The sequence below is a fragment of the Leucoraja erinacea genome, unplaced genomic scaffold, assembly GCF_028641065.1.
Source record: "Leucoraja erinacea ecotype New England unplaced genomic scaffold, Leri_hhj_1 Leri_924S, whole genome shotgun sequence".
NCBI classification, from domain to species: domain Eukaryota; kingdom Metazoa; phylum Chordata; class Chondrichthyes; order Rajiformes; family Rajidae; genus Leucoraja; species Leucoraja erinaceus.
The window spans coordinates 1-27,241 of NW_026576866.1; the positions used below are offsets into that span (position 1 = coordinate 1).

At 46.8% G+C, this 27,241-nt stretch overlaps 1 protein-coding gene across 1 annotated transcript; it reads left to right on the forward strand.

Moving 5' to 3' along the window:
* Positions 1-14,548: 14,548 nt before the first annotated feature.
* On the forward strand, positions 14,549-26,305 carry LOC129695046 (interferon-induced very large GTPase 1-like). Its single transcript, XM_055631807.1, has 2 exons — positions 14,549-14,852; positions 16,175-26,305. The coding sequence occupies exon 2, from the start codon at positions 16,579-16,581 to the stop codon at positions 24,073-24,075; it is 7,497 nt and encodes a 2,498-aa protein (XP_055487782.1). The 5' UTR covers positions 14,549-14,852; positions 16,175-16,578; the 3' UTR covers positions 24,076-26,305.
* The last annotated feature ends 936 nt before the right edge of the window (positions 26,306-27,241 follow it).

Here is a 27,241-nt window from a genome sequence, read left to right on the forward strand (position 1 = left end):
GTTCTACCTAATGACTGACCTAGTGTAGAGGGGAGGGGGATGATTGGAGGAGGGAGCGCCGCGCCCGTCTGACCCCCGACACCTCCCTCCTCCAAGGGTCTGTTTTGAAAGCACCGTTGGCTCCTCTATAATCTTTGGTTGGCGGAGTGGCAGCAGCGGCCGCTAACAGGTCGGGCGGGGCGGGGTGCGGGAAGGGGGAGGAGATGGAGCCGTCGCCGCCGCTGCTGCTGCTGTGCGGGGCCCGACATTCGCTCCGACCCTCCGTCACGCCACACTTAGCATCTTTCCCACAACCGTCGCTGACACAAAACGTCACGTTCCTTTTCTCCAGAGATGCTGCCGGACCCACGGAGTTACTCCAGTTTTTTGTGTCTATCTTCGGTACAAACTAAGTTGCCAATCCGGGCAAAATGACTCGCCGTTTACGTTGCCCGGCAGCACTTTGAGTGGTCATTGGCACCCAGGCAACCTTTAATTTTGAGCCCTGTCACAGTTTAAGGATAAGAGGGAAATCTTTTAGGACCAAGATGAGAAAATCATTTTTTACACAGAGTGGTGAATCTGTGGAATTCTCTGCCACAGAAGGTAGTTGAGGCCAGTTCATTGGCTATATTTAAGAGGGAGTTAGATGTGGCCCTTGTGGCGAAAGGGATCAGGGGGTATGGAGAGAAGGCAGAGATGGGATACTGAGTTGGGTGATCAGCCATGATCATATCAAATGGCGGTGCAGGCTCGAAGGGCCGAATGGCCTATTCCTGCACCTAGTTTCTATGTTCACCAGACTGATTCCTGGAATGTCAGGACTTTCATATGAAGAATGACTGGATAGACTCAGCTTGTACTCGCTAGAATTTAGAAGATTGAGGGGGGGGGGGGATCTTACTAAATTCTTAAGGGGTTGGACAGGCTAGATGCAGGAAGATTGTTTCCCATGTTGGGGAAGTCCAGAACAAGGGGTCAGAGTTTAAGGATAAACGGGAAATCTTTTAGGACTGAGATGAAAATAACATTTTTTACACAGAGAGTGGTGAATCTCTGGAATTCTCTGGCACATAATGTAGTTGAGGCCAGTTCATTGGCTATATTTAAGAGGGAGTTAGATGTGGCCCTAGTGGCTAGGGATCAGGGGGTATGGGGAGAAGGCAGGTACAGGATACTGAGTTGGATGATCAGCCATGATCATATTGAATGGCGGTGCAGGCTCGAAGGGCCGAATGGCCTACTCCACCTGTTCTCTATGTTTCTATCCCTTTAAACCATTTCTATCCATGTACCTGTCCAAATGTATTTTAAATATTGTTATAGTACTTGCCCTAACTACCCCCTCTGGCAATGCATTCCATGTTCTCACTACCCACTGAATGAAAAGTTGTCCATCAGGCTCCTATTAAATCTTTCCCCTCTCACCTTAAACCAAATAACTCTGGTTCTTGATTCCTTTACCCTGGGTAAAGACTCAGTGCATTTACAATGTCCCCTCATGATTATATTTACCTGTATAAGATCACACCTCAGCCTCCTGCACTGCAAGGAATAGCACCTTTTCTGTGCACCACCACTCTGTGTAACTGACAATTTCATCCTGTAACCATTGATCCCTTAATTACATGTCATTGGTGGTAACATGATGGTGTCAGAGGGAGAATAAGAAGGGAGACAAAGACTTAAGACTTTTGCCTTCCACCACAGTGAGGAGGTGCCTGGTGAACTCACTGTGGTGGATGTTAATTTGTGTTTATTGTGTGTTTTGTCATTTTTACTATATGTAGGACTGCAAGGCAACTAAATTTCGTTCAGACCGCAAGGTCTGAATGACAGTAAAGGCTACTTGTTACTTGTGTTACTTGTGACGCATATTACACCACTGACTGATTATCCTCGCTGATGAGACTGCAATGTACTGCAACCGCTTTGAGGTATTGAGGTATTCATGTACCTGTCACCAGGAGGACAACACAGAATTCAAGGGTCTTGTTCAACCAACTGCTGCCTTTACAATTGAGCCCCTATTTCCTGCAGCTCTGCTGATCTTTGTCCTCGCTCATTGTGCAGCTGAGCTAGTCTCAGTGCCACAAACATGCCCGTTTCTTCCCATCCCAAAGAGGCTTCCCCCAAACGTATCCAATATGGTCTACCTGTTTAACATAGGGACGGTCTCCTGCACCACCCGCCTGTGCCCACTGATCCCTGGTGGGCACCCACTGCATTTCTACCCATTGTTTACAGGGCGACCAGTTCACTCTACATGCCATCCACAATGTCCTCAGCACCATGGATGATCCTCAGTGAGACCATCTTCAGCTCCAGATTGAGGATGATCAGCCATGATCACATTGAATGGCAGTGCTGGCTCGAAGAGCCGAATGCCCTACTCTTGCACCTATTGTCTATTGTCTATTGCCAGATGTACAGTACATTAGTCAGGAGCTGAAGCAGGACACACAAATCACAAATCTTATTGATTTTTTTGAAGACGTGACCAAAAAGATCGATGAGGGCAGAGCTGTAGACGTTGTGTACATGGATTTCAGTAAGGCATTCGACAAGATCTTGATCAATTGGCCAGGTGGGCAGAGGAATGGTTGATGGAATTTAATATAGAGAAATGAGAGATATTGCATTTTGGGATGTCGAACAAGGGCAGGATCTACACAGTAAATGGTAGGTCTCAGGGTAGTGCTGTAGAGCAGAGGGATCTAGGAGTGCAGGTGCAGGTTCCTTGAAGGTTGAGTCACAGGCAGATAAGGTGACCAGATAGGCTTTTGGCACTTTGGCCTTCATCAGAGTATTGAGTATAGAAGTTAGGAGGTCATGTTGCAGTTGTATTAGACGTTGCTGAGATGGAAAAGATTGAATAGGAATTTGAGGGGTAACTTTTTCACACAAATGGTGGTAAATGCAGGGAAGAAGCTGCCAGAGGAGGTAGTTGAGGCAGGGACTATCCCAACATTTAAGAAAGAGTTAGACAGGTACATGGATAGGACAGGTTTGGAGGGATATGGGCCAAATGCGGGCAGTTGGGACTAGTGTAGCTGGGACATGTTGGCCGGTGTGGGCAAGTTGGGCCGAAGGGCCTGTTTCCATGCAGTATCACTCTATGACCCTCGTGTGCACGGGTCATCAGGTCATAAATGATAGGAGCAGAATCAGACCATTCGGCCCATCAAGTCTACTCAGGCATTCAATCATGGATGATCTATCTCTCCTTCCCAACCCAATTCTGCTGCCTTTGACACCCATACTAATCACGAATCTATGTAACTATCATAAAAAATATCCATTGACTTGGCCTCTACAGCCTTCTGTCGCAAAGAATTCCACAGATTCACCGTCCTCTGACTAAAGAAATTCCTCCTCATCTCCTTCCTAAAGGAACATCCTTGTATTCTGGGGCTATGACCTCTGGTCCTAGAATCTAAATGCTACAGGCAGGAAACATGTTCCCGATGTTGGGGGCCACAGTTTAAGAATAAGGGGTAAGCCATTTAGAACGGAGATGAGGAAACACTTTTTCACACAGAGAGTTCTGAGTCTGTGGAATTCTCTAGCTCAGAGCGCGGTGCAGGCCGGTTCTCTGGATGCTCTGTGTAGTGACAGTTAGACACTCGGGATTGATTTAATAGTCTGCCTTCTGGTAGCAGAGTCTGTGAGTGTTGCACGGGGGGGGGGGAGGGGGGGGGGGGGGGGGGGGGGGGCTCGATTCGCAGTCTGCGTGCAGGGCTCCAAGCAAAGATACTATTAACATACTATAAACATAGTAAACACAAACTATTCCCCCGCAACGCTGATTACACTGCGAGAGGCGTAACTGAAGTCGTCGGGTTTATTGAAATGGCGGAAGTTACACTCCGTTGCATACTACACGTCAGTCCATTTGATTTTGCTGGAGTTGTCTGTCTTGCTCTGCTCTATGATCTTTGCTGATGAGCAAGGAAACCAAGATCTCGTTGCACTTCCCCATCAATAATCTCCATCCGCTCCTTGTTTTTGCAAATCAACCCCCATAGAAACAGTCACATGATTTCTGTGAAAAGCGAAGGGTGTGATTGTGGTGAAACTGAAAGCACTGAAGCTATCAGTAATACCAGGCACACTCTGAGCACAAGTCACACTGAAAATCTGAAGCAGTCAGTCCCCTGTCCGGGACACTGAAGGAAGGAGCTGGTAATCAGTCACTGTGCATTTTGCTGTCTATTGGTCTGTGTTACACTTATCCAGTGCTGTCTCTGGTGTTCAGTTCACTCAACTTCCAATGTTATTTCCGGCAGAGCGTGAGCGGTGAGACTGTGTGATCGGAGCCACAGACACAACTCTAGTGAGAGGTAAGGACAAGAGAGGGGACGGAGACTGGCAGCAGCTGTGGGATTGCCACAACGGAGGTATAGAATGAGGGCCAGGTAGAGTGGGAGCGACCGTGTTGGGAGGGATTGTGAAGTCAAACTGATTCTGCTGAGGTTTAAACACAAACAGAAACTTACTGAGATACGGCCACTAATGCCAAAGTGCTCACCAACTGACATTCACCCATTTATCTGACCATTCCATAGGACTACGCCCAGCATGGCCCCATCCATAGGTGGACTATCTATCTTCTGGCACAAAAAAACATTCTTGGATACACTTTAAAAACTCTACCGTCTGTCTCACGAAGATGATCCCACAATACTGGGAAAATTCAAATCCCCGATTATTCCAATACAATTTCTCTCTGCAATTTTCCTTGATATTTGCTCCTCTATCTTCTGCTAACTGTTGGGAATCTACTCCCCTTTTTAACCTCTACCCATATTGTTGCATTTGAAGTGCCTGCTCAATCATCCTCCCTCATTAGTGCAATGATGATGTCCTTCACAAATCATGCAATGCTCTCTCTTACACTGCCCTTGTCATGCCTGGAACTTCTATACCTTTTAACATTGAGTTGCTGGTCTTTCAACTATGTCTCAGTGATTGCAAAAATACCATATATCCCCATGCTGATCAGCGTTAAGTTCATCTGCTTTACTGGTCAGAATCTTTACAAAATAGATGCAATTTGACCTTCTCATCCTACCATGTACAACATCATTCCCATCTCAGTTCTACCTAACGACTGACCTAGTGTTTCTACAATTGACTGAAACTTACCCTCAATCACACATGTAGTCTAAGTCCCAATTCCCTGGACCAAATTAGTTTCAAACCTTCTCAACAATAAATAGGGGTAAAACTGCCAGCAAGGATATTGGACCTTGCCCCATTCAGGTGCAAACTGACCTGCTTGTATAGGCTGCACCCACTCCAGAAATGTCTATGTCCCAACATCCAGCCATCCCTCCTACACCATCCCTTTGGCCACACATTCATCTGGCCTACCTATGTATTCCTATATTCAGGAGCATGTGACACCAGAAACAATGCAGAGATTACAATCTTGAACGTCCTGCTCATGATTCTGCTATGTAATGCATGGAAGGATACAAATCTAATGCAGGCAAATGGATTAATGTATATGGGCAAAGATGTATGGACATGGTGGGCCAAAGGGCCTGATTAGTGTCATACAGCATGATAACAGACCCTTTAGGCAAGTCTGAAGAAGGGTCTCGACCCGAAACATCACCCATTCCTTCTCTCCAGAGATTCTGCCTGTCCCGCTGAGTTACTCCAGCTTTTTGTGTCTACCTTCAGCCCAATAAAGTAACAAGTAAAATGCATGAAGGGATGCCAGTCGATGTAGTGTATCTAGACCTTCAGAAAGCCTTTGATAAGGTCCTGCACAGGAGACTGGTGACTAAAATTAGAGCACATGGTATTGGGGGTAGTGTATTGACATGGATAGAAAATTGGTTGGCAGGCAGGAAGCAAAGAGTAGGAGTGAACGGGTCCTTTTCAGAATGGCAGGCAGTGGCGAGTGGAGTGCCGCAAGGCTCGGTGTTGGGGCCGCAACTGTTTACCATATATATTAATGATTTGGAAGAGGGAATTATGAGCAACATTAGCGAGTTTGCGGATGACACAAAGCTGGGTGGCAGTGTGAACTGTGAAGAGGATGTTAGGAGGTTGCAGGGTGACCTGAACAGGTTGAGTGAGTGGGCAGATGCATGGCAAATGCAGTATAATATAGATAAATGTGAGGTTATCCACTTTGGCGGCAAAAATAAGGGGGCAGATTATCATCTCAATGGGGTTAGGTTTGGCAAGGGGGAGGTGCAGCGAGACCTGGGCGTCCTTGTACACCAGTCACTGAAAGTTGGCGTGTAGGTACAGCAGGCAGTGAAGAAAGGTAATGGAATGTTGGCCTTCATAACAAGAGGATTTCAGTATAGGAGTAAAGAGGTTTTTCTGCAGTCGTATAGGGCTCTGATGAGACCACATCTGTCATATTGTGTCCAGTTTTGGTCTCCTAATTTGAGGAAGGACATCTTTGTGATTGAGGCAGTGCAGCGTAGGTTCACGAGATTGATCCCTGGGATGGCGGGACTGTCATATGAGAAAAGATTGAAAAGACTAGGCTTGTATTCACTGGAGTTTAGAAGGATGAGGGGGTGTCTTATAGAAACATATAAAATTATAAAAGGACTGGACAACCTAGATGCAGGAAAAATGTTCCCAATGTTGGACGAGTCCAGAACCAGGGGCCACAGTCTTAGAATAAAGGGGAAGCCATTTATGACTGAGGTGAGAAAAAACTTTCTACCTTCTCTCTCACCCAGAGTGTTGTGAATTTGTGGAATTCCCTGCCACAGAGGGCAGTGGAGGCCAAGTCATTGGATGGATTTAAGAGAGAGTTAGATAGAGCTCTAGGGGCTAGTGGAATCAAGGGATTTGGGGAGAAGGCAGGCACAGGTTTTTGATTGGGGACGATCAGCCATGATCACAATGAATGGCGGTGCTGGCTCGAAGGGCCGAATGACTTCCTGCACCTATTTTCTATGTAATATTTCCATATCGACCAAGATACTGATTATAGTAGCGAGTCCCATTTTCTCACGTTTGGCCCATATTAATGATTTGGACGAGGGAATTGAATGCAACATCTCCAAGTTTGCAGATGACACGAAGCTGGGGGGCAGTGTTAGCTGTGAGGAGGATGCTCGGAAGCTGCAAGGTGACTTGGAATGGGGATCAGTGCAGGATGGAGAGGAGGGGTCTCAGGATAAGGGGAGTGGAGGGGGGCGTATGAGAGAGAGAGAGAGAAAGGGGCAGAGGAGGTGGGAAGGAAGGCCAACGCTCCTCAGACAACACCTGTCAGGCACGGAAATCGCAACCGCGGACAGAATATCTTGGCGGCCGCGCGCGCATGCGCACACACACACGAGCGAGGATTCGGAGGCTTCTGTGAACAGTAATTTCAGCTCAATCCAGCGCTAAATGCAGCTCAGCTGCCTGTCTCACCTACAGCCCTGTCTCAATCCAGACAGGGCTGTTGGTTAACCTGGCAGGACAGGCAGAGTGAGCTGGGATTTGCACTGGCTGGGGGTCTGGGGGCGCCGCGCCCGTCTGACTCCCGACGCCTCTGGCCACCCCCGGGCGTGTGGAGGCTCTCGGGTGGGGACGGGGATGGTCCAGTGGCGGTTCGGCAGCGATTGCAGCGTCGGAGACCGGGATCGGTCCTGGCTGCGGTGCAGGGCAGCCGAGAGTGTTTTGGCTCGTCTCCCTCCTCCAAGGGTCTGTTTTGAAAGCACCGTTGGCTCCTCTATAATCTTTGGTTGGCGGAGTGGCAGCAGCGGCCGCTAACAGGCCGGGCGGGGCGGGGCGGGGATCGGGAGGAGATGGAGCCGTCGCCGCCGCTGCTGCTGCTGTGCGGGGCCCGACATTCGCTCCGACCCTCCGTCACGCCACACTTAGCATCTTTCCCACAACCGTCGCCGACACAAAACGTCACGTTCCTTTTCTCCAGAGATGCTGCCGGACCCGCGGAGTTACTACAGTTTTGTGTGTCTATCTTCAGTACAAACTAAGTTGCCAAGCCGGGCAAAATGACTCGCCGTTTAGGTTGCCCGGCGGCACTTTGAGTGGTCATTGGCACGCGGGCAACCGTTAATTTCGAGCCCTGTCACAGTTTAAGGATAAGAGGGAAGTCTTTTAGGACCGAGATGAGAAAATCATTTTTCACACAGAGAGTGGTGAATCTGTGGAATTCTCTGCCACAGAAGGTAGTTGAGGCCAGTTCATTGGCTATATTTAAGAGGGAGTTAGATGTGGCCCTTGTGGCGAAAGGGATCAGGGGGTATGGAGAGAAGGCAGAGATGGGATACTGAGTTGGGTGATCAGCCATGATCATATCAAATGGCGGTGCAGGCTCGAAGGGCCAAATGGCCTACTCCTGCACCTAGTTTCTATGTTCACCAGACTGATTCCTGGAATGTCAGGACTTTCATATGAAGAATGACTGGATAGACTCAGCTTGTACTCGCTAGAATTTAGAAGATTGAGGGGGGATCTTATTAAATTCTTAAGGGGTTAGACAGACTAGATGCAGGAAGATTGTTTCCCATGTTGGGGAAGTCCAGAACAAGGGGTCACAGTTTAAGGATAAAGGGGAAATCTTTTAGGACTGAGATGAAAAAAACATTTTTTACACAGAGAGTGGTGAATCTCTGGAATTCTCTGCCACATAATGTAGTTGAGGCCAGTTCATTGGCTATATTTAAGAGGGAGTTAGATGTGGCCCTAGTGGCTAGGGATCAGGGGGGTATGGAGAGAAAGCAGGTACAGGATACTGAGTTGGATGATCAGCCATGATCATATTGAATGGCGGTGCAGGCTCGAAGGGCCGAATGGCCTACTCCACCTGTTCTCTATGTTTCTATCCCTTTAAACCTTTTCTATCCATGTACCTGTCCAAATGTATTTTAAATATTGTTATAGTACTTGCCCTAACTACCCCCTCTGGCAATGCATTCCATGTTCTCACTACCCACTGAATGAAAAGTTGTCCATCAGGCTCCTATTAAATCTTTCCCCTCTCACCTTAAACCAAATAACTCTGGTTCTTGATTCCTTTACCCCAGGTAAAGACTCAGTGCATTCACAATGTCCCCTCATGATTATATATACCTCTATAAGATCACACCTCAGCCTCCTGCACTGCAAGGAATAGCACCTTTTCTGTGCACCACCACTCTGTGTAACTGACAATTTCATCCTGTAGCCATTGATCACTTATTTACATGTCATTGGTGGTGACATGATGGTGTCAGAGGGAGAATAAGAAGGGATGAGACAAAGACTTAAGCCTTTTGCCTTCCACCACAGTGAGGAGGTGCCTGGTAAACTCACTGTGGTGGATGTTAATTTGTGTTTATTGTGTGTTTTGTCATTTTTACTATATGTAGGACTGCAAGGCAACTAAATTTCGTTCAGACCGCAAGGTCTGAATGACAATAAAGGCTACTTGTTACTTGTGTTACTTGTGACGTATATTACAACCACTGACTGGTTATCCTCGCTGATGAGAATGTACTGCAACCGTTCTGAGATATTCATGTACCTGTCACCAGGAGGACAACACAGGATTCAAGGGTCTTGTTCACCCACCTGCTCCCTTTACAATTGAGCCCCTATTTACAGCAGCTCTGCTGATCTTTGTCCTCGCTCATTGTGCAGCTGAGCTAGTCTCAGTCCCAAAAACATGCCCGTTTCTTCCCATCCCAAACGTATCCAATATGGTCTACCTGTTTAACAGAGGGACGGTCTCCTGCACCACCCGCCTGTGCCCACTGATCCCTGGTGGGCACCCACTGCATTTCTACCCATTGTTTACAGGGTGACCAGCTCACTCTACATGCCATCCACAATGTCCTCAACACCATGGATGATCCTCAGTGAGACCATCTTCAGCTCCAGATTGAGGATGATCAGCCATGATCACATTGAATGGCAGTGCTGGCTCGAAGAGCCGAAAGGCCTACTCTTGCACCTATTGTCTATTGTCTATTGTCAGATGTACAGTACATTAGTCAGGAGCTGAAGCAGGAGACACAAATCACATATCTTATTTATTTTTTTGAAGACGTGACCAAAAAGATCGATGAGGGCAGAGCTGTATATGTTGTGTAAATGGATTTCAGTAAGGCATTCGACAAGATCTTGATCAATTGGCCAGGTGGGCAGAGGAATGGTTGATGGAATTTAATATAGAGAAATGAGAGATGTTGCATTTTGGGATGTCAAACAAGGGCAGGACCTACACAGTAAATGGCAGGTCTCAGGGTAGTGTTGTAGAGCAGGGGGATCTAGGAGTGCAGGTGCAGGTTCCTTGAAGGTTGAGTCACAGGCAGATAAGGTGGTCAAATAGGCTTTTGGCACATTGGCCTTCATCAGAGTATTGAGTATAGAAGTTAGAAGGTCATGTTGCAGTTGTATTAGACGTTGCTGAGATGGAAAAGATTGAATAGGAATTTGAGGGGTAGCGTTTTTACACAAATGATGTTAAATGCAGGGAAGAAGCTGCCAGAGGAGGTAGTTGAGGCAGGGACTATCCCAACATTTAAGAAAAATTTAGACAGGTACATGGATAGGGCAGGTTTGGAGGGATATGGGCCAAATGCTGGCAGTTGGGACTAGTGTAGCTGGGACATGTTGGCTGGTGTGGGCAAGTTGGGCCGAAGGGCCTGTTTACACGCAGTATCACTCTATGACCCTCATGTGAGCAGGTCATAAGGTCATAAATGATAGGACCAGAAACACCATTCGGCCCATCAAGTCTACTCAGGCATTCAATCATGGCTAATCTAACTCTCCTTCCCAACCCAATTCTGCTGTCTTTGACACCCATACTAATCAACAAACTATCTAACTCTGTCAGAAAAATATCCATTGACTAGGCCTCGACACCCTTCTGTGGCAAAGAATTCCACAGATTCACTGTCCTCTGACAAAATAAATTCCTCCTCATCTCCTTCTTAAAGAAACATCCTTTTATTCTGAGGCTATGACCTCTAGTCCTAGAATCTAAATGTACATCCTTATATTCTGGGGCTATGGCCTCTGGTCCTAGATTCTCCCACTTGTGGAAACATCCTCTCCATATCCACTCTGTCCAAGCCTTTCACTATTCTGTATGTCCTCATTCTTCTAACCTCCAGCGAGTACAGGTCCATTGCTGGCAAACGCTCATCATAGGTTAACCTATCCATTCCTGGCATCATTCGTGTAAACCTGCCCTGGACCCTCTCCAGAGCCAGCACATCCTTCCTCAGATATGGTGCCCAGAACTGCTGACAATACTCCCTATGTGGCCTGACCAGTGCTTTATAGAGCCTCGGCAGTACATCCCTGTTTTTGTATTCTAATGCGTTTGCCTTCCTTACTACTAATTCCACTTGCAAATTAACATTTTGGGAATCCTGCACCAGCACTCCCAAGTCCCTTTATACCTCCGATTTCTGGATTCTCTCCCCTTTTAGAAAATAGACTACGCCTTTATTCCTACTACTAAAATGCACAACGCTACACTATATTCCATCTGCCACTTCTCTACCTAGTCTTCCAACCTGTCCAAGTCCTTCTGCAGGGTCCCTGTTTTCTCTACACTACCTGCCCCTCCACATATCTTCATATCATCTGCAAACTTGGCCACAATTCTACTCATCCAAATCATTAATATACAACGCAAAGAGTAACATTCCCAACACCGAGCCCTGTGGAACATCGGCCCAACTTGCTCACACTGGCCAACAATGTCCCAGCTACACTAGTCCCACCTGCCTGTGCTTGGTCAATATCCCTCAAAACTTGTTCGATCCATGTACCCGTTTAATTGTTTCTTAAACGATGGGATAGTCCCAGCCTCCTCTGGCAGCTTGTTCCATACACCCACCACCCTTTGAATGAAAAAAAGTTACCCTTCAGATTCGTATTAAATCTTATCCCCTTCGCCTTGAATCTATTTCCCCTGGTTCTCGATTCCCCTACTCTGGCAAGAGACTGTGTGCATCTACCCAATCTATTCCTCTCATGATTTTATGCACCTTTATAAGATCACCCCTCATCCTCCTGCACTCCAAGGAATAGAGATCCAGCCTACTTAACCTCTCCCTATAGCTCTCCTCCTCCTAGATCCCTCTGCTCTACAAAACTCCCAAAGACTATCATTTACCATGTAGGTTCTACCCTTGTTAGACGTCCCAAAATACAACACCTTTCCTAACCTGTCCAAGACGTTCTGCAGAGTCATTGCTTCCTCTACATTGCCTACCCCTTCACCTATCTTAGCATCATAGAAACATAGAAAATAGGTGCAGGAGTAGGCCATTCGGCCCTTCGAGCCTGCACCGCCATTTAACATGATCATGGCTGATTATCCAACTCAGTATCCTGTACCTGCCTTCTCTCCATACCCTCTGATCCCCTTAGCCACTAAGCCACATCTAACTCCCTCTTAAATGTAACCAATGAACTGGCTTCAACTACCTTCTGTTGCAGAGAATTCCAGAGATTCACCACTCTCTGTGTGAAAAATGTTTTTCTCATCTCGGTCCTAAAAGATTTCCCCCTTATCCTTAAACTGTGACCCCTTGTTCTGGACTTCCCAACATCGGGAACAATCTTCCTTCATCTAGCCTGTCCAATCCCTTAAGAAGTTTGTAAATTTCTGTAAGATTCCCCCTCAATCTTCTAAATTATAGCGAGTACAAGCCGAGTTTATCCATTCTTTCTTCATATACAAGTCCTGACATCCCAGGAATCAGTCTGGTGAACCTTCTCTGTACTCCCTATATGGCAAGAATGTATTTCCTCAGATTAGGAGACCAAAACTATACGCAATACTCCAGGTGTGGTCTCACCATGACCCTGTACAACTGCAGAACCTCTCTGCTCCTATACTCAAATCCTTTTGCTATGAATGCTAACATACCATTCGCTTTCTTCACTGCCTACTGCACCTGCATGCCTACTTTCAATGACTGATGTACCATGACACCCAGGTCTCGCTGCATCTCCCCTTTTCCTAATCGGCCACCTGCAAACTTTGCCACAAAGCCTTCAATCCCTCATTAATCATTAATATACAACGTAAAGAGAAGCGTCCCCAGCACTGACCCTTGCGGAACTCCACTAGTCACTGGCAGCCAACCTGAAAAAGCACCTTTTATTGCAACTCTTTGCGCTCTGCCATCCAGCCCACCTGCTGGCCATGCTAGTATCTTCCATTTAATATCGTGGGCTCTTGCCTTCCCAAGCAGCCTGACGTGTGTCACCTTATTGGCCTTCTGAAAATCTAGGTAAACAATATCTACAGCCTCCCCTCTGTCTGTCCTGTTATTAGCTTCCTCAAAGAACTCCAGCAGATTTGTCAGGCAAGATCTTCCCTTCACAAAACCATGCTGACTTTGGCCTATTTTATCGTGAATTTCTAAGTACTGCGTAGCCCCATCCTTTATAATCTATATTATTATAAAACTCTGATCTTGGACGTTTACATATTTGTTTGTTTACTTGTGTGTTTGATTGAGTCTATTTCAGTGATTCACATCTCCTCAAAAATCCAACGCACTAATGGTGAAAATACATATTCCGGTAGAGATTTACCTCATGATCTCAAAAATCGCCTCATCTGAAAATTTGATTCATTATTTCCCGACTTATTTCTTCAAATTGTTCGCAAATCTGAGATCTTTTTAAAATCTAATGAGCTGGATGATGTCACAATGCCTCTGCTCAGAGTGCAGCCTGCTGGGCACTGTTTTTTTGCACGAACTCCCCCCTCCTCCCCCCCCCTCCTCTCTCTCCCCCCTCCTCTCTCTCTCCCCTCCCTCTTCCCTCCCTCCTCTCTCCCCCTTCCTCTCCCCCTCCTCTTCTCTCCCCCTTCTTCCCTCCCTCCCCCTCTTCTCTTCTCTCCCCTCTTCTCTCCACCTCTTCTCTCCCTCTCTCCCCAGTCCCCCTCTCTCTCTCTCCCCCCCTCTTCTCTCCTCCTCTCTTCTCTCCCCTTCTCACCCCCCTTCTCTCCCCCCTCTTCTCTCCCCACTCTTTTCTCCCACTTCCCTCCCCTCTCTCTCCCCCCTCTCTCCCCTCCTCTCTCCACTCCTCTTTCCCCCCCCCCGCCTCTCTCTCCCTCCCTCTCTCTCTCTCCCCCCTTCCCCCCTATACCCCCCCGTCTCTCCTCCACTCTCTCCCCCCTCCACCCCCATGTCCTCCCTCCACCCACCCCTCTCCCCTCCCTCTCTCCCTTCTAGACTCCTCCCTCTCTCCCTTCTAGACTCCCCCCCTCTCTCCCTCCCCCCTTCTCTCTCTCTCTACCCTCCCCCTTCTTCTGCCCCCCCTCCCCATCCCTCTGTCACCCCTCTCCCCTCCCCCCCTCCCTTCCCCCCCCTCTCCCCACACTCTGTTGCTGGTCTCGCTGGGTGAGATCTATTTATGCATCTGTCTCTCCAGATCCTCTCTTCCAGGTCCACCTCACTCACCACTGCTGCCGACTTAGTTCCCTTGGCCTGTAGGATTCAACCAATCACTGTTTTGATTGAACTCATTGACTGAGTCTCCGGAGAACTCTGAGGTCGAGAACTCTGAAGATCCGCCAGCCTCCAGGTGAAGAGGTTTCTCCTCATCTTGGTCATTTATAGCCCACCCTTACCCTGAGATTGTGCCCCTGGCCCTGGATACCACAGCCAGGAGAAACCTCCTCCCTGTGTCCAGTCTATCAAGCCTGGTAGAATTTCACAAGTTTCTGCAAGATCGCTCAGTCTTTTGATCAACAAGAATAGAGGGCAGCTTTACTCTATTTCTCCTCATGTGACAAACCCGTGTAAACCTGAAACTTGGACTCTGTTTCTCTCTCCATAGACGCTGCCTGATCCCACGAGCACTTCCCTGAAACAAGTTTGGAGAATCTTCAATGGACTCTATAGAAAGTGCACCTTTATTAGGTAAGGGCACCAGGTTTGTACACAATCCTTCAGATATGGTCTCCAAAAAGATACATAGCACAATGCATTCTATCCAGATGCATTACAACTTGGTTTGGAAACTTATCTGCCCAAGACCACAAAATATTGCAGAGAGTAGTGGATATTGTTCAATCCATCACACAATCCCCCCCCCCCCCCCCCCCCCCCCCCCCCCCCCCCCCCCCCGCCCCAATGGACTACATTAACGCTTCAGGTTGCCTCAGGAAAATAGCCGACATAATCAAAGACCTGTAGCGTCACCAAACGTGGTGAATAAAAGCCCTGTCCCACTGTACGAGTTCATTCAAGAGTTCTCCCGAGTTCGCCCTGATTCGAACCCGGAGATTTACGCTAATGGCCGCTCGTAAGTACTAGGGGCTCTCGTTGAAAAATCTTCATGGGTCTTCCCGAGCTTACCGCGTTTCTCGAGTACCTGCCATTAGCGTTACAAGCAGCTAAGAGACGTCCCGAGCTCCGATCTTCCCGCTACGTACATTCTACGTGCTTCTACGAGTTTGATTTTTTTTTTAACTCGGGAGAGCTCTTGAATGAACTCATACAGGGGGACAGGGCTTTAAACAGTTGCTTTATTCAGTGAGATGATAGGTTTGAAATACAGTTTGGTCCTCTAACATAGTAATGTCCTTGCTGCTGCAGCTGAGGGAGGGTGTTGTCTTGAGCTCAGCTACCTGTTGACAGGACCCCCCCCCCCCCCCCCCCCCATAACCGGAGGAAGGAATACAACGTGCTAACCTTCTACAAGAATGTGTCCAAGCATGGTCGAGGGAGGCTCCTGCTGTGGGTTGGAGGCACCTCGGGCATGGGTCAGGACCGTGGGGTCCACGGGCGCATTCGACTCATACCAGGATCATTCCCTCTTTTCCCACTCTTCCGTCAGGCAGAGACTACAAAAGCATGAAGGCACAATACCAGCACATTCAGGAACAACTACTTCCCTATGGCTGTCAGTTTGTTGAATATGTCAGTTTGTCCCATAAAATAAAGGGATAATCCCAATCTCACAATCTAACAACAGTAATACCAATATTAAACCAACAACAATAGCTCATTGAGGTTCTTGTACTTTTTAATATGCACTTTCACTGTAACTAAAACACAGTAGACTACATTCTACACTGGTATATTTATTTTTGTGCTACTTGTACTTTTGTAAGGCTTCATTGTATCATGTATGGTATGATTTGACTGGATAGTATGCAGAGTTTTTCATTGTATCTTGATACATGTGACAATAATAATCCAATTCCAAGGCCATGTATAATTCTGGTGACCAATTCCAGGTACCCACGGTGATCACACACTGACTGTACTTGAAACACACGGTGCCAGGACAACAAGAGGATCGTCAGAGCCAAAGAAGTGACCAGCCCTGTGATCCCAGGATAGACTTCCAGCACCCCAACACATCACAACTTGGTCATCTGGGCTCTGTGAAATATCCCGGGACAGGAGACCGGACAACTCAATAAATCCTGGGCCAGTATCCAGGCACCGTGCTATATTGTGGAATAGGAGCCCAGGCCTCAAGGTAGATACTGGGACAGAAACGTACAACTGGTGAAGATTCACCAAACTGCAATATATAAGACAGGAGCCCTGACATCCTGGGAATTCCAGGATAAGAACCACTACTCTGGGAAAGAGCATACAGATCCCAGGAAATACATTCACCCAGTCAGTGGGAATGGCGAGTGTTTCATCAACTGTAAATAGCTGGTCTGAAAACCTGAACACTCCACAACTTGTGAGGGATTTGGGTTTACAGGATTATTATCCTCACAAACTGTCACTGACATCCATGCGGGAGGTATCCTGGGGTAAACTGGACGACAGCAAACCAACTCGACCAGAAGATCTTCCTTGGCGATTTCTCCAAATGATCCTCTCAGCTAATTCACTTGTGAGGAATCCTGAATGGCCCCCTGCTCAGTACACAGACGGTTACAACAGTAAAAATCAAGACTTCAGTGATTTCTTTGAAGTGAAAAAGCCAGGAGATTCTGGGATTAACCCTCTGGATATCATTGCTGCCATTTTCCTCTGTGCCGACCACTCTCTCCAGCAGGAACTGATGCTGAAGATGTCTCTGTGCCAACTTGCATTACCATTTCTGCTGCCGGAAGGGCACAGTTACCCCAGGGACAAGGTGAGGGGACCCATGGAAGGGTCTGGTGCCACCCTTCTCCTCTGGGCCATGAGGCCCATTGTTAAAATGTGGTGCCCACAATCTCCCACAGGGAGCAGCCGCGTTGTGGAGATGGCCATCGTGACAGCAACCATGCCAACTGTCTCCTTCCTCAGACTCGGAAGGTGCACGATGTCCAAATCCAAACTCCTCAATCTCACCTTGAGCAAGACCCAGCTGCAGCAGAACATCTTCCTGCACTCCGGGATGAAATGTGGGAATGTGCCCCGTGGGATATCGGATGGGATGGCTGAGATCAGCTGGTATCTACCTTCTGGGAAGAGCAACACGGACATTTTCCCGGAGGCTGCTGCATTCATCAACCTCCGAGGTGATGCCGAAACTTACCAGGGACACACTCGGTTTCTGGCAAAAGTCTCTGCTGCTCTCTTTATTTTCATTGACGTTATCGGTGAGAAGGAAAGAGAATTCCTCACCTCTCTCGCACAGTCACCGGCAAAACTCTTTCTGATAGTGAACACTCACATCAGTGAGCACCACATCACCCCTGAGCAGGTAAAGAAACTGTTCAAAGATCTGAAGTTACAACCTCAACAATGCATTGTTCGGACAAATGTAAAAGAGGCCAAACTTGTGAAAAAACTTCGATCTCAGATAAAACAAGTGATTCTAATGAGTGACAGGGACCAGAGCTTCCTGAGTCTGGAACAAATGGGTGACATTGCGAGAGAACGTGGGATTCAGGTCGATGAACATCAGCCTGAAATACAACGGGACAAGGACCTGACGTCCAAACCACAGAGAGAGGCCGACCCTGGACACGGCAGGGAATCAGAGCATCCATCTCACCGGCATTCAACAGGTCTCCGAGAGGAAATGATTGATGATCCACCAGTTGGAAATAACCAATCTGAAAATCGGAGCCCCCTACAACTTGTGAGGGATTTGGGTTTACAGGATCATTATCCTCACAAACTGTCACTGACGTCCATGCGGGAGGTATCCTGGGGTAAACTGTACGACAGCAAACCAACTCGACCCGAAGATCTTCCTTGGCGATTTCTCCAAATGATCCTCTCAACTAATTCACTGGCGAGGAATCCTGAATGGCCCCCTGCTCAGTCTTCAAAAGACAACAAAGATGACAAAGAGGAATTTGGCCATTTCTTTCAAGCACGAAGGCCAGGAAATTCTCGTATTAACCCTCTGGATATCATTTTTGCCATTTTCCTCTGTGCCGACTACTCTCTCCAGCAGGAACTGATGCTGAAGATGTCTCTGTGCCAACTTGCATTACCCTTTCTACTGCCGGAAGGGCACAGTTACCCCAGGGACAAGGTGAGGGGACCCATGGAAGGACCTGGTGCCACCCTTCTCCTCTGGGCCATGAGGCCCATTGTTAAAATGTGGTGCCCACAATCTCCCACAGGGAGCAGCCGCGTTGTGGAGATGGCCATCGTGACAGCAACCATGCCAACTGTCTCCTTCCTCAGACTCGGAAGGTGCACGATGTCCAAATCCAAACTCCTCAATCTCACCTTGAGCAAGACCCAGCTGCAGCAGAACATCTTCCTGCACTCCGGGATGAAATGTGGGAATGTGCCCCGTGGGATATCGGATGGGATGGCTGAGATCAGCTGGTATCTACCTTCTGGGAAGAGCAACACGGACATTTTCCCGGAGGCTGCTGCATTCATCAACCTCCGAGGTGATGCCGAAACTTACCAGGGACACACTCGGTTTCTGGCAAAAGTCTCTGCTGCTCTCTTTATTTTCATTGACGTTATCGGTGAGAAGGAAAGAGAATTCCTCACCTTTCTCGCACAGTCACCGGCAAAACTCTTTCTGATAGTGAACACTAACACCAGTGAGCAACACATCACCCCTGAGCAGGTAAAGAAACTGTTCAAAGATCTGAAGTTACAACCTCAACAATGCATTGTTCGGACAAATGTAAAAGAGGCCAAACTTGTGAAAAAACTTCGATCTCAGATAAAACAAGTGATTCTAATGAGTGACAGGGACCAGAGCTTCCTGAGTCTGGAACAAATGGGTGACATTGCGAGAGAACGTGGGATTCAGGTCGATGAACATCAGCCTGAAATACAACGGGACAAGGACCTGACGTCCAAACCACAGAGAGAGGCCGACCCTGGACACGGCAGGGAATCAGAGCATCCATCTCACCGGCATTCAACAGGTCTCCGAGAGGAAATGATTGATGATCCACCAGTTGGAAATAACCAATCTGAAAATCGGAGCCCCCTACAACTTGTGAGGGATTTGGGTTTACAGGATCATTATCCTCACAAACTGTCACTGACGTCCATGCGGGAGGTATCCTGGGGTAAACTGTACGACAGCAAACCAACTCGACCCGAAGATCTTCCTTGGCGATTTCTCCAAATGATCCTCTCAACTAATTCACTGGCGAGGAATCCTGAATGGCCCCCTGCTCAGTCTTCAAAAGACAACAAAGATGACAAAGAGGAATTTGGCCATTTCTTTCAAGCACGAAGGCCAGGAAATTCTCGTATTAACCCTCTGGATATCATTTTTGCCATTTTCCTCTGTGCCGACTACTCTCTCCAGCAGGAACTGATGCTGAAGATGTCTCTGTGCCAACTTGCATTACCCTTTCTACTGCCGGAAGGGCACAGTTACCCCAGGGACAAGGTGAGGGGACCCATGGAAGGACCTGGTGCCACCCTTCTCCTCTGGGCCATGAGGCCCATTGTTAAAATGTGGTGCCCACAATCTCCCACAGGGAACAGCCCTGTTGTGGAGATGCCCATCGTGACAGCACCCATGAAAACTGTCTCCTTCCTCAGACTCGGAAGATGCACGATGTCCAAATCCAAACTCCTCAATCTCACCTTGAGCCAGACCCAGCTGCAGCAGAACATCTTCCTGCACTCCGGGATGAAATGTGGGAATGTGCCCCGTGGGATATCGGATGGGATGGCTGAGATCAGCTGGTATCTACCTTCTGGGAAGAGCAACACGGACATTTTCCCGGAGGCTGCTGCATTCATCAACCTCCGAGGTGATGCCGAAACTTACCAGGGACACACTCGGTTTCTGGCAAAAGTCTCTGCTGCTCTCTTTATTTTCATTGACGTTATCGGTGAGAAGGAAAGAGAATTCCTCACCTCTCTCGCACAGTCACCGGCAAAACTCTTTCTGATAGTGAACACTTACATCAGTGAGCAACACATCACCCCTGAACAGGTAAAGAAACTGTTCAAAGATCTGAAGTTACCACCTCAACAATGCATTGTTCGGACAAATGTAAACGAGGCCGAACTTGTGGAAGAAATTCGTTCTCAGATACAACAAGTGATTCCCATGAGTGGCAGGGACCCGAGATTCCTGAGTCTGGAACAAATGGGTGACATTGCGAGAGAAAGGGGGATTCAGGTCGATGAACATCAGCCTGAAATACAACGGGACAAGGACCTGACCAAAATACTGGGCAGTCTTGACCCTGCAGACATCACTGGGTATAAAAAGAGAGTGCTGCCCTTTCATGGAGAGCCCTGGCAAGGGCTGTCTAAAGTTGAGAAAGAGAAGTCTCGGATGAAACTCCGTGGGGACAGAACCACAGAGAAGTATAACCACAAGCTGGACCAAGACAAGAAAAGAATCCGGGAAGCTCAGCTCAGACAGAGCCTGTCGGTGGAGATGGAGATATTCATTGACCACCTCACCTGTCCTGGTGGGGATGACAGGGCCATTTTCTTGCAGTGGCTGAAGCTGATGCTGGACAGTAAATCAAGGGAAATCATGGCAGGATTGCGCAGGGTTTATAAAAAACTGAGCAAAGACTCAATGCAGAATGTCAAGGAGCTGAAGGACATGGATCAGAAGATGACTGATAGTTCCCTGGGACTTGAGCACTTCATGAGGGAACTGGGTCAGGTTTATGAACTCTCAGTGACACAACACAACATCAAGCAACAAACACAGATCCACCCACATGTGCTTCAGTTACCAGGTGTTGCTGCTGAACTGTTGCTGGATGGGTTCCCACTGGAGCTCATTGATGGAGACGTCTCCAACGTTCCTGTTTCATGGATCACTGCTGTACTGGAAGCAGTGGCCGAGAAGGTGGGACGTGCTTCCAGAGTGTTTGTGCTGACAGTGATTGGAGTTCAGAGCACAGGCAAGTCCACGCTCCTCAATACAATGTTCTGTTTGCGGTTTGCTGTGAGCAGCGGCCGATGTACTCGAGGGGCCTACATGCAGCTGATGAAGGTCACAGGGAGCCTGGCGGAGGAGCTGGGCTGTGACTTCATCCTGGTCATTGACACGGAGGGGCTGAGAGCTCCAGAACTTGCAACACTAACAGACAGCTACGAACACGACAATGAGCTGGCAACATTCGTGGTGGGATTAAGCAACATAATGTTGGTAAACATAGGCATGGAAAACATCGCAGAGATGAAAGATATTTTACAGATTGTTGTTCATTCCTTACTCCGCATGAAACTGACGGGGAAAAGACCAAAGTGTATATTTGTCCACCAGAATGTTGGAGATGTGAGTGCACATGATCAGAATCTGAGAGGCCGTCAGAAACTACTGGAACAGCTGGATAAGATGACAGAGGCTGCAGCAAAACTGGAGAAGGTGGAGGGAGTAACATTCCATGATGTGATGGACTATGATGCTGACAAGGACAACTGGTACATCCCTGGCCTGTGGCAAGGTACACCCCCAATGGCTGCCGTCAACACTGGCTACAGTGAACACGTCTTCCAACTGAAGAAAAGTCTCATTCAATGTTTACTCAAAGGGAAACCAGACCAAGGAGCTTTCACAATCCCAGACTTTACCAAATGGATGACTGGCCTTTGGGAGCAGGTGAAACATGAGAATTTCATTTTCAGCTTCCAGAACAGTCTGTTTGCAGAGGCTTACAACCACCTCTCTGTGAAGTACAAGGACTGGGAGTGGGAGCTCCGCAAATTCACACACTCCTGGGGAAACGAGGCTGAAAACAGAGTAAACAATGCCAATGGTGACCTCAACCTACTGCTCCAAACACTGGAACGTGAGATCAGGACGGAGATTAACAAAAGGGAGGGTGAGACTCTGGATAAACTAAAAGCTCTGTTTGAAAGTGGGGCTGATAACGTGCAGCTGATGGAGAAATACAGGGAGGAATTCAAGCTCAGTATCTCCAGTTTATGCAGACGGCTTCAGGATGATTCAATGCAGAGATGTAAGGATGCCGTGAACAGACGTGTGGGACTGCAGGAAGTGGATGCTAGTTGGAATAAATCTCACAAGAAGATCGAACAACAAGTCAAGGAGCTTTTATTAAAGTGTAAAGGGGCAAATCAGGTGTTGGATGACAAGGAACTGCAAGCTGCCTTTGGAAAGATGTGGCAAGACACACTGTCACAGCTGGACTATCAGCCCTGTAGAGAAAGAAACATTGAACTGGAGATTGAAAATCTTCTCAGAGACAACACAGCAACTCAAGGGAGGGTGATTAATGAAATGCTAAAAAGAAAACCTCTCTGTAAACAGGGAACTCAGTGCTTTCAAATTGAAGGGAAACACATCAATGCAACATGGATGAGATGTGTTAAAACAGGCAGTATGTCCTCCAAACAATCAGATGTTATTCAGGCAGCAATGATAACACAGTCCCTCGAGCTTGAATGCCATCAATGGATCTGTGACATCACAAAAATGGACATGGATTATGACAATAGATATTGTATTGAACTTTTGAATATTATACAGGACAAAATTAACAATATTTCACACCCAAACTTCACAATGAGTGAGGAATTCAGGGCTGAGTTTAAACTTCACCTGTGTGGTTACGCTGTATCAAGATTCCAAGAGATGCAGATGAGGTTCATCCAGAAACACGACCCGCGGCAAAGACTGGAAAACATGAAGGGTCAATACTATGATCTCTTCATTGATATTTACACAGAGCAGGATGAGAATCAGAGACAAGCCGAACGGTTTGCACAATCTTGTTTCTTGCCAGCTCTCAGAGACGCCACCCTCAAGGCTCTCAGTGTGAACATCGTGGATGATATGAAACAAAATGACCCTGAGAGCAAGTACAGTCTCCGCAACAACTTCACTGTGGCCCTCCTGGTGCACTTGAAACAAAGGGATACATTTGATAACTATCACCGGTATATCACTGACCTTGAGAATTTGGCCAAAGACTGGCTCCATCACCAGGTTATTGAACACTGCAAGACACAACGTGATGGAGAGAGCATGTTTACCCATCTGGCTAAAGGAATCCTCACACAGATCACTGGGAAAGCTAAAGAGATTGTTGAGGATGCAGTGATGCAGAGCTTCGCTGGAAATGCTCAGAGCTTCCTGGACATGTTTGTTGAAAAGTTAAAGACTAGGATCTCAATGCCCAAAGATGAAATGAAACTCGTTATGTTTCACAGTGACAGTGATGGCAAGAAATGGGCAGAAGCAGTTCTGTCATCTATTGAAGAGGTGGAGCAGAGACTCCTCAGTGAGGTAACAGTCTGGGATGTCCAAGCAAAGATTGAAGAATTATCCATTAAACCCAGGGATGAGCTGTTCAAAGGGTTATTCAATTGTACCAAGAAATGTCCTTTCTGTGGGGTTTTCTGTGATTCAGAGACCGTAGTACACTCACAGCACTCTTGTAAGCAGCACAGACCTAAAGGACTCAATAGCTATCGCTTCATAGAAAGTAAACATCTTATAACTGACGTCTGCACAGCTTCAGTCGCAGGTAACGGATCGTTTAAAAATAACGACACAAATTGGGAATTGAAACCCTACAAGGATTACCAAACTGTCAATGATTACTACAAATCCTGGATCATCCAACGGGAAATTTCCGCACAGGCAGCATCCTATTGGAAGAAGGTTTTCTACACTTTCAATAAGCAGTTTGCTGAAAAATATGGAGTAAAATCTGCAGAGATCGATGAAGCCTGGAACATTGACTGGGATGTGGTGAGGGGAGATCTGAATAAGACGTATAACACAAACATCCAGTCTTGGTGAGGTGCCTCTACATGACATCACTCAGTTAGACGTAGAAATAGTCTGCTTCCCTATAAAGGAAATGGCAGAGAAAATCACTCAACATTAAAATTCTAATCTGATTATAAATCATAAAACAATTAGCAGAGCATAGAGTTTCAACCAGTTGCTTATTAAAATTGCTTTTTCAGAAATAACCAAAACGGTTGAGGGCAAAGCTGCAGACTTTGTCTGTATGGACGTCAGGAAACCTTTGATAAGATTCTGCATAGTGGCTGCTCAAGAAGGTTAGATTGCATGGATCCAGGGAGAGCCAGCTGACTGGACAGAGAATTGGCTTCATGGAAGGAAGCAGAGGTGGTGGTGGAATGTTGTTTTATGGACCAGCGGCCTGTGACTAGTGATGTGCCCCAGAGATCTATGCTATTTGTGGTTTACAAGAACATAGAACAGGACAACACAGGAACGGGCCCTTCAGCCCACAATGTTTATGCCAAACATGGAACCTAGCTACACTGATTTCATCTGGCTCCATAATCCTCCATTCCCTGCAAATCCTTGTGCCTATTTAACTGCTTCTTAAACATCACTATCGTATCTGCCTCCACCAGCACCCCTGGCAATATGTTCCAGCTACTCACCACCCTCTGTGTAAAAATAACTTGCCCCACATCTCTATTATATTTCCCCCTGTTGCCTTGTAGCTATGCCCTCTGAGGTTGTACATTTCCACATAGACATAGACAATAAGTGCAGGTGTAGGCCATTCAGCCCTTTGAGCCAGCACCGGTATTCAATGTGATCAATATGATTCTGACTGTCTACCCTATCTATGCCTCTCATAATTTTATATACACCCCTTCAACCTCCAAAATTGCAGAGAAAACAACTGTATATTAATGATTTGGATAAGAGGATTGAAAGCTTTGTCGCCAAGTTTATAGATGATGCTAAGATAGGTGGAGCCCGGCAGTGTAGAGGAAGCAAGGACTCTGCAGAAGGACTTGGACAGGTTAGGAGAGTGGACACAGAAGTGGCAGATGGAATATAGGGTAGCAAAGTGCGGAGCCATGCATTTTGGTAATAATAAAGGTGTGGATTATTTTCTAAATAGACAATAGGTGCAGGAGTAGGCCATTTGGCTCTTCGAACCAGCACCGCCATTCAATGTGATCATGGCTGATCATCCCTAATCAGTACCCCGTTCCTGCCTTCTCCCCATATCCCCTGACTCCGCTATTTTTAAGAGCCCTATCTAGCTCTCTCTTGAAAGCATCCAGTGAACCTGCCTCCACCGCCCTCTGAGGCAGAGAATTCCACAGACTCACCGCTGTCTGTGAGAAAAAGTGTTTTCTCGTCTCCGTTCTAAATGGCTTACTCCTTATTCTTAAACTGTGGCCCCTGGTTCTGGACTCCCCCAACATCGGGAACATGTTTCCTGCCTCTAGCGTGTCCAAGCCTTTAACAATATTTGTTTAACAATATGTCAAAATTAAGAATAAAGAGACAGAATAATCTGGTTAGAATAAAGTCACCAGAGGCAATTACAGCTTTTAAGACAGAACTCTTGAATTGGCAAGAAGTTTCAGATGATATTAATGAATCATATGAAACATTTTTAGAGACATTCTTGACAATTTATGACCGACATTGTCCATTGAAAGAGTAGACACAATTCCAAAAAGAGGGTGATACTATAGTTAACAAACGGTTTGGAAAAAGCTTGTAAAAAGAAAAATAGGCTTCATCGGGAATTTATTAAATATTGAACAAAGGAAAAAGACAAAAGTACAAAAAATATAATAACAGACTGACATTAATTATGAGATCACAAAAAAAAGATTATTATAATCAAATGTTGCAAAAACATAAAAAATAATATTAAGGCTATTTGGAGTGTACTTAATGATATAATTAAAAATAGTAGTAAAATGGATTTTCCAACATATTTTGTGACAAATGATAATTCAATTATGAAAATACAGAGGACATTGCTAATGAGTTGTATCGATTTTGTTGTTAATGTAGGCCCAAAATTTGGCAAAGGACATTAACCTTCCTGGAGATGAAAACATACATTTTGATGTTAACAACAGCAATTAAATGTTCCTTGTTGGAGTTTTTGAGGGTGATGTGTTAGAAGTAGTCAGAAAGTTTAAGGATAAAAAATCAACTGATGGTAACACCATTGATAGGTCACATAAAAAAAGTAATTGATTGTGTCCTCGAGCCCTTTACCTATATCTATATTACTAAAAAGTCTGTTCTTGACCGGTTTTGGCTCCCTCTCTCCTCTCCCCCCTCCCTCTCCTCCTCCCCCCCCTCCCTCTCTCCTCCTTCTCCCTCCCCCTCTCTCTCCCCCTCTCCTCTCCCCCCCCTCTCTCCTCCCCCCTCTCCTCCCCCTTTCCACTCCCCTCCTCTTCCCCCTCTCTCTCCCCACCTTTTCTCCCCTCCTCCCCTACATCCCTTCAACACCCTCCCTCCCCCTCCCTGCTCCCCCACCTCTCCCCCGCCCCTCATCTCACCCCCCTCTCAGCACTCCCTCTCTCTCCCCCTCTCTCCTCCCCCTCCCTCCCCCCCCCCCCTCTCTCACTCCCCCTCCATTAGCGTGAGTGTGGAGGGGGGGGGTAGTTAGTGTGTGACGCTGCATGCCGCCTCCCCCCCCCCCCCCCACAACCGCACGTTGGGGGAACAGACCCAACGGGTCTGCAATTGGTCTAGTATGCAATAAATCCTTTCTAAAAAGTGTTTTTCCCAATAAAATGGCTAAGGTGGTTCCAATCTATAAAAATGGTGACAAACATATTGTATCTGTGTCTTTGCTTCCTCAATTTTCTAAAATACTTTGTTTTTCTATTTTCTAAAGTTATTTGTGAATAGACGATGACTTCATTGAGAAATATGAGTTATTGAGTGATCATCAATACAGGTTCAGGAGTAATCGATCCGACATCTTTAGCGGTGATGGATTTTGTAGAAAATATAGCAACAGAATAGATAAGAAACTACACACTGTGGGTGTATTAATTGATTTACCTAAAACATTTGATACAATTGATCATTCCTTACTTTTGCAGAAATTGGGACGCTATGGTATAAGAGGTGTCACACAAAATTGGTTGGGAAGTTATTTAAGTAATAAGTTTCAGTATGTAAAAATTAATAATACTGAATCACAGCTTAGAAG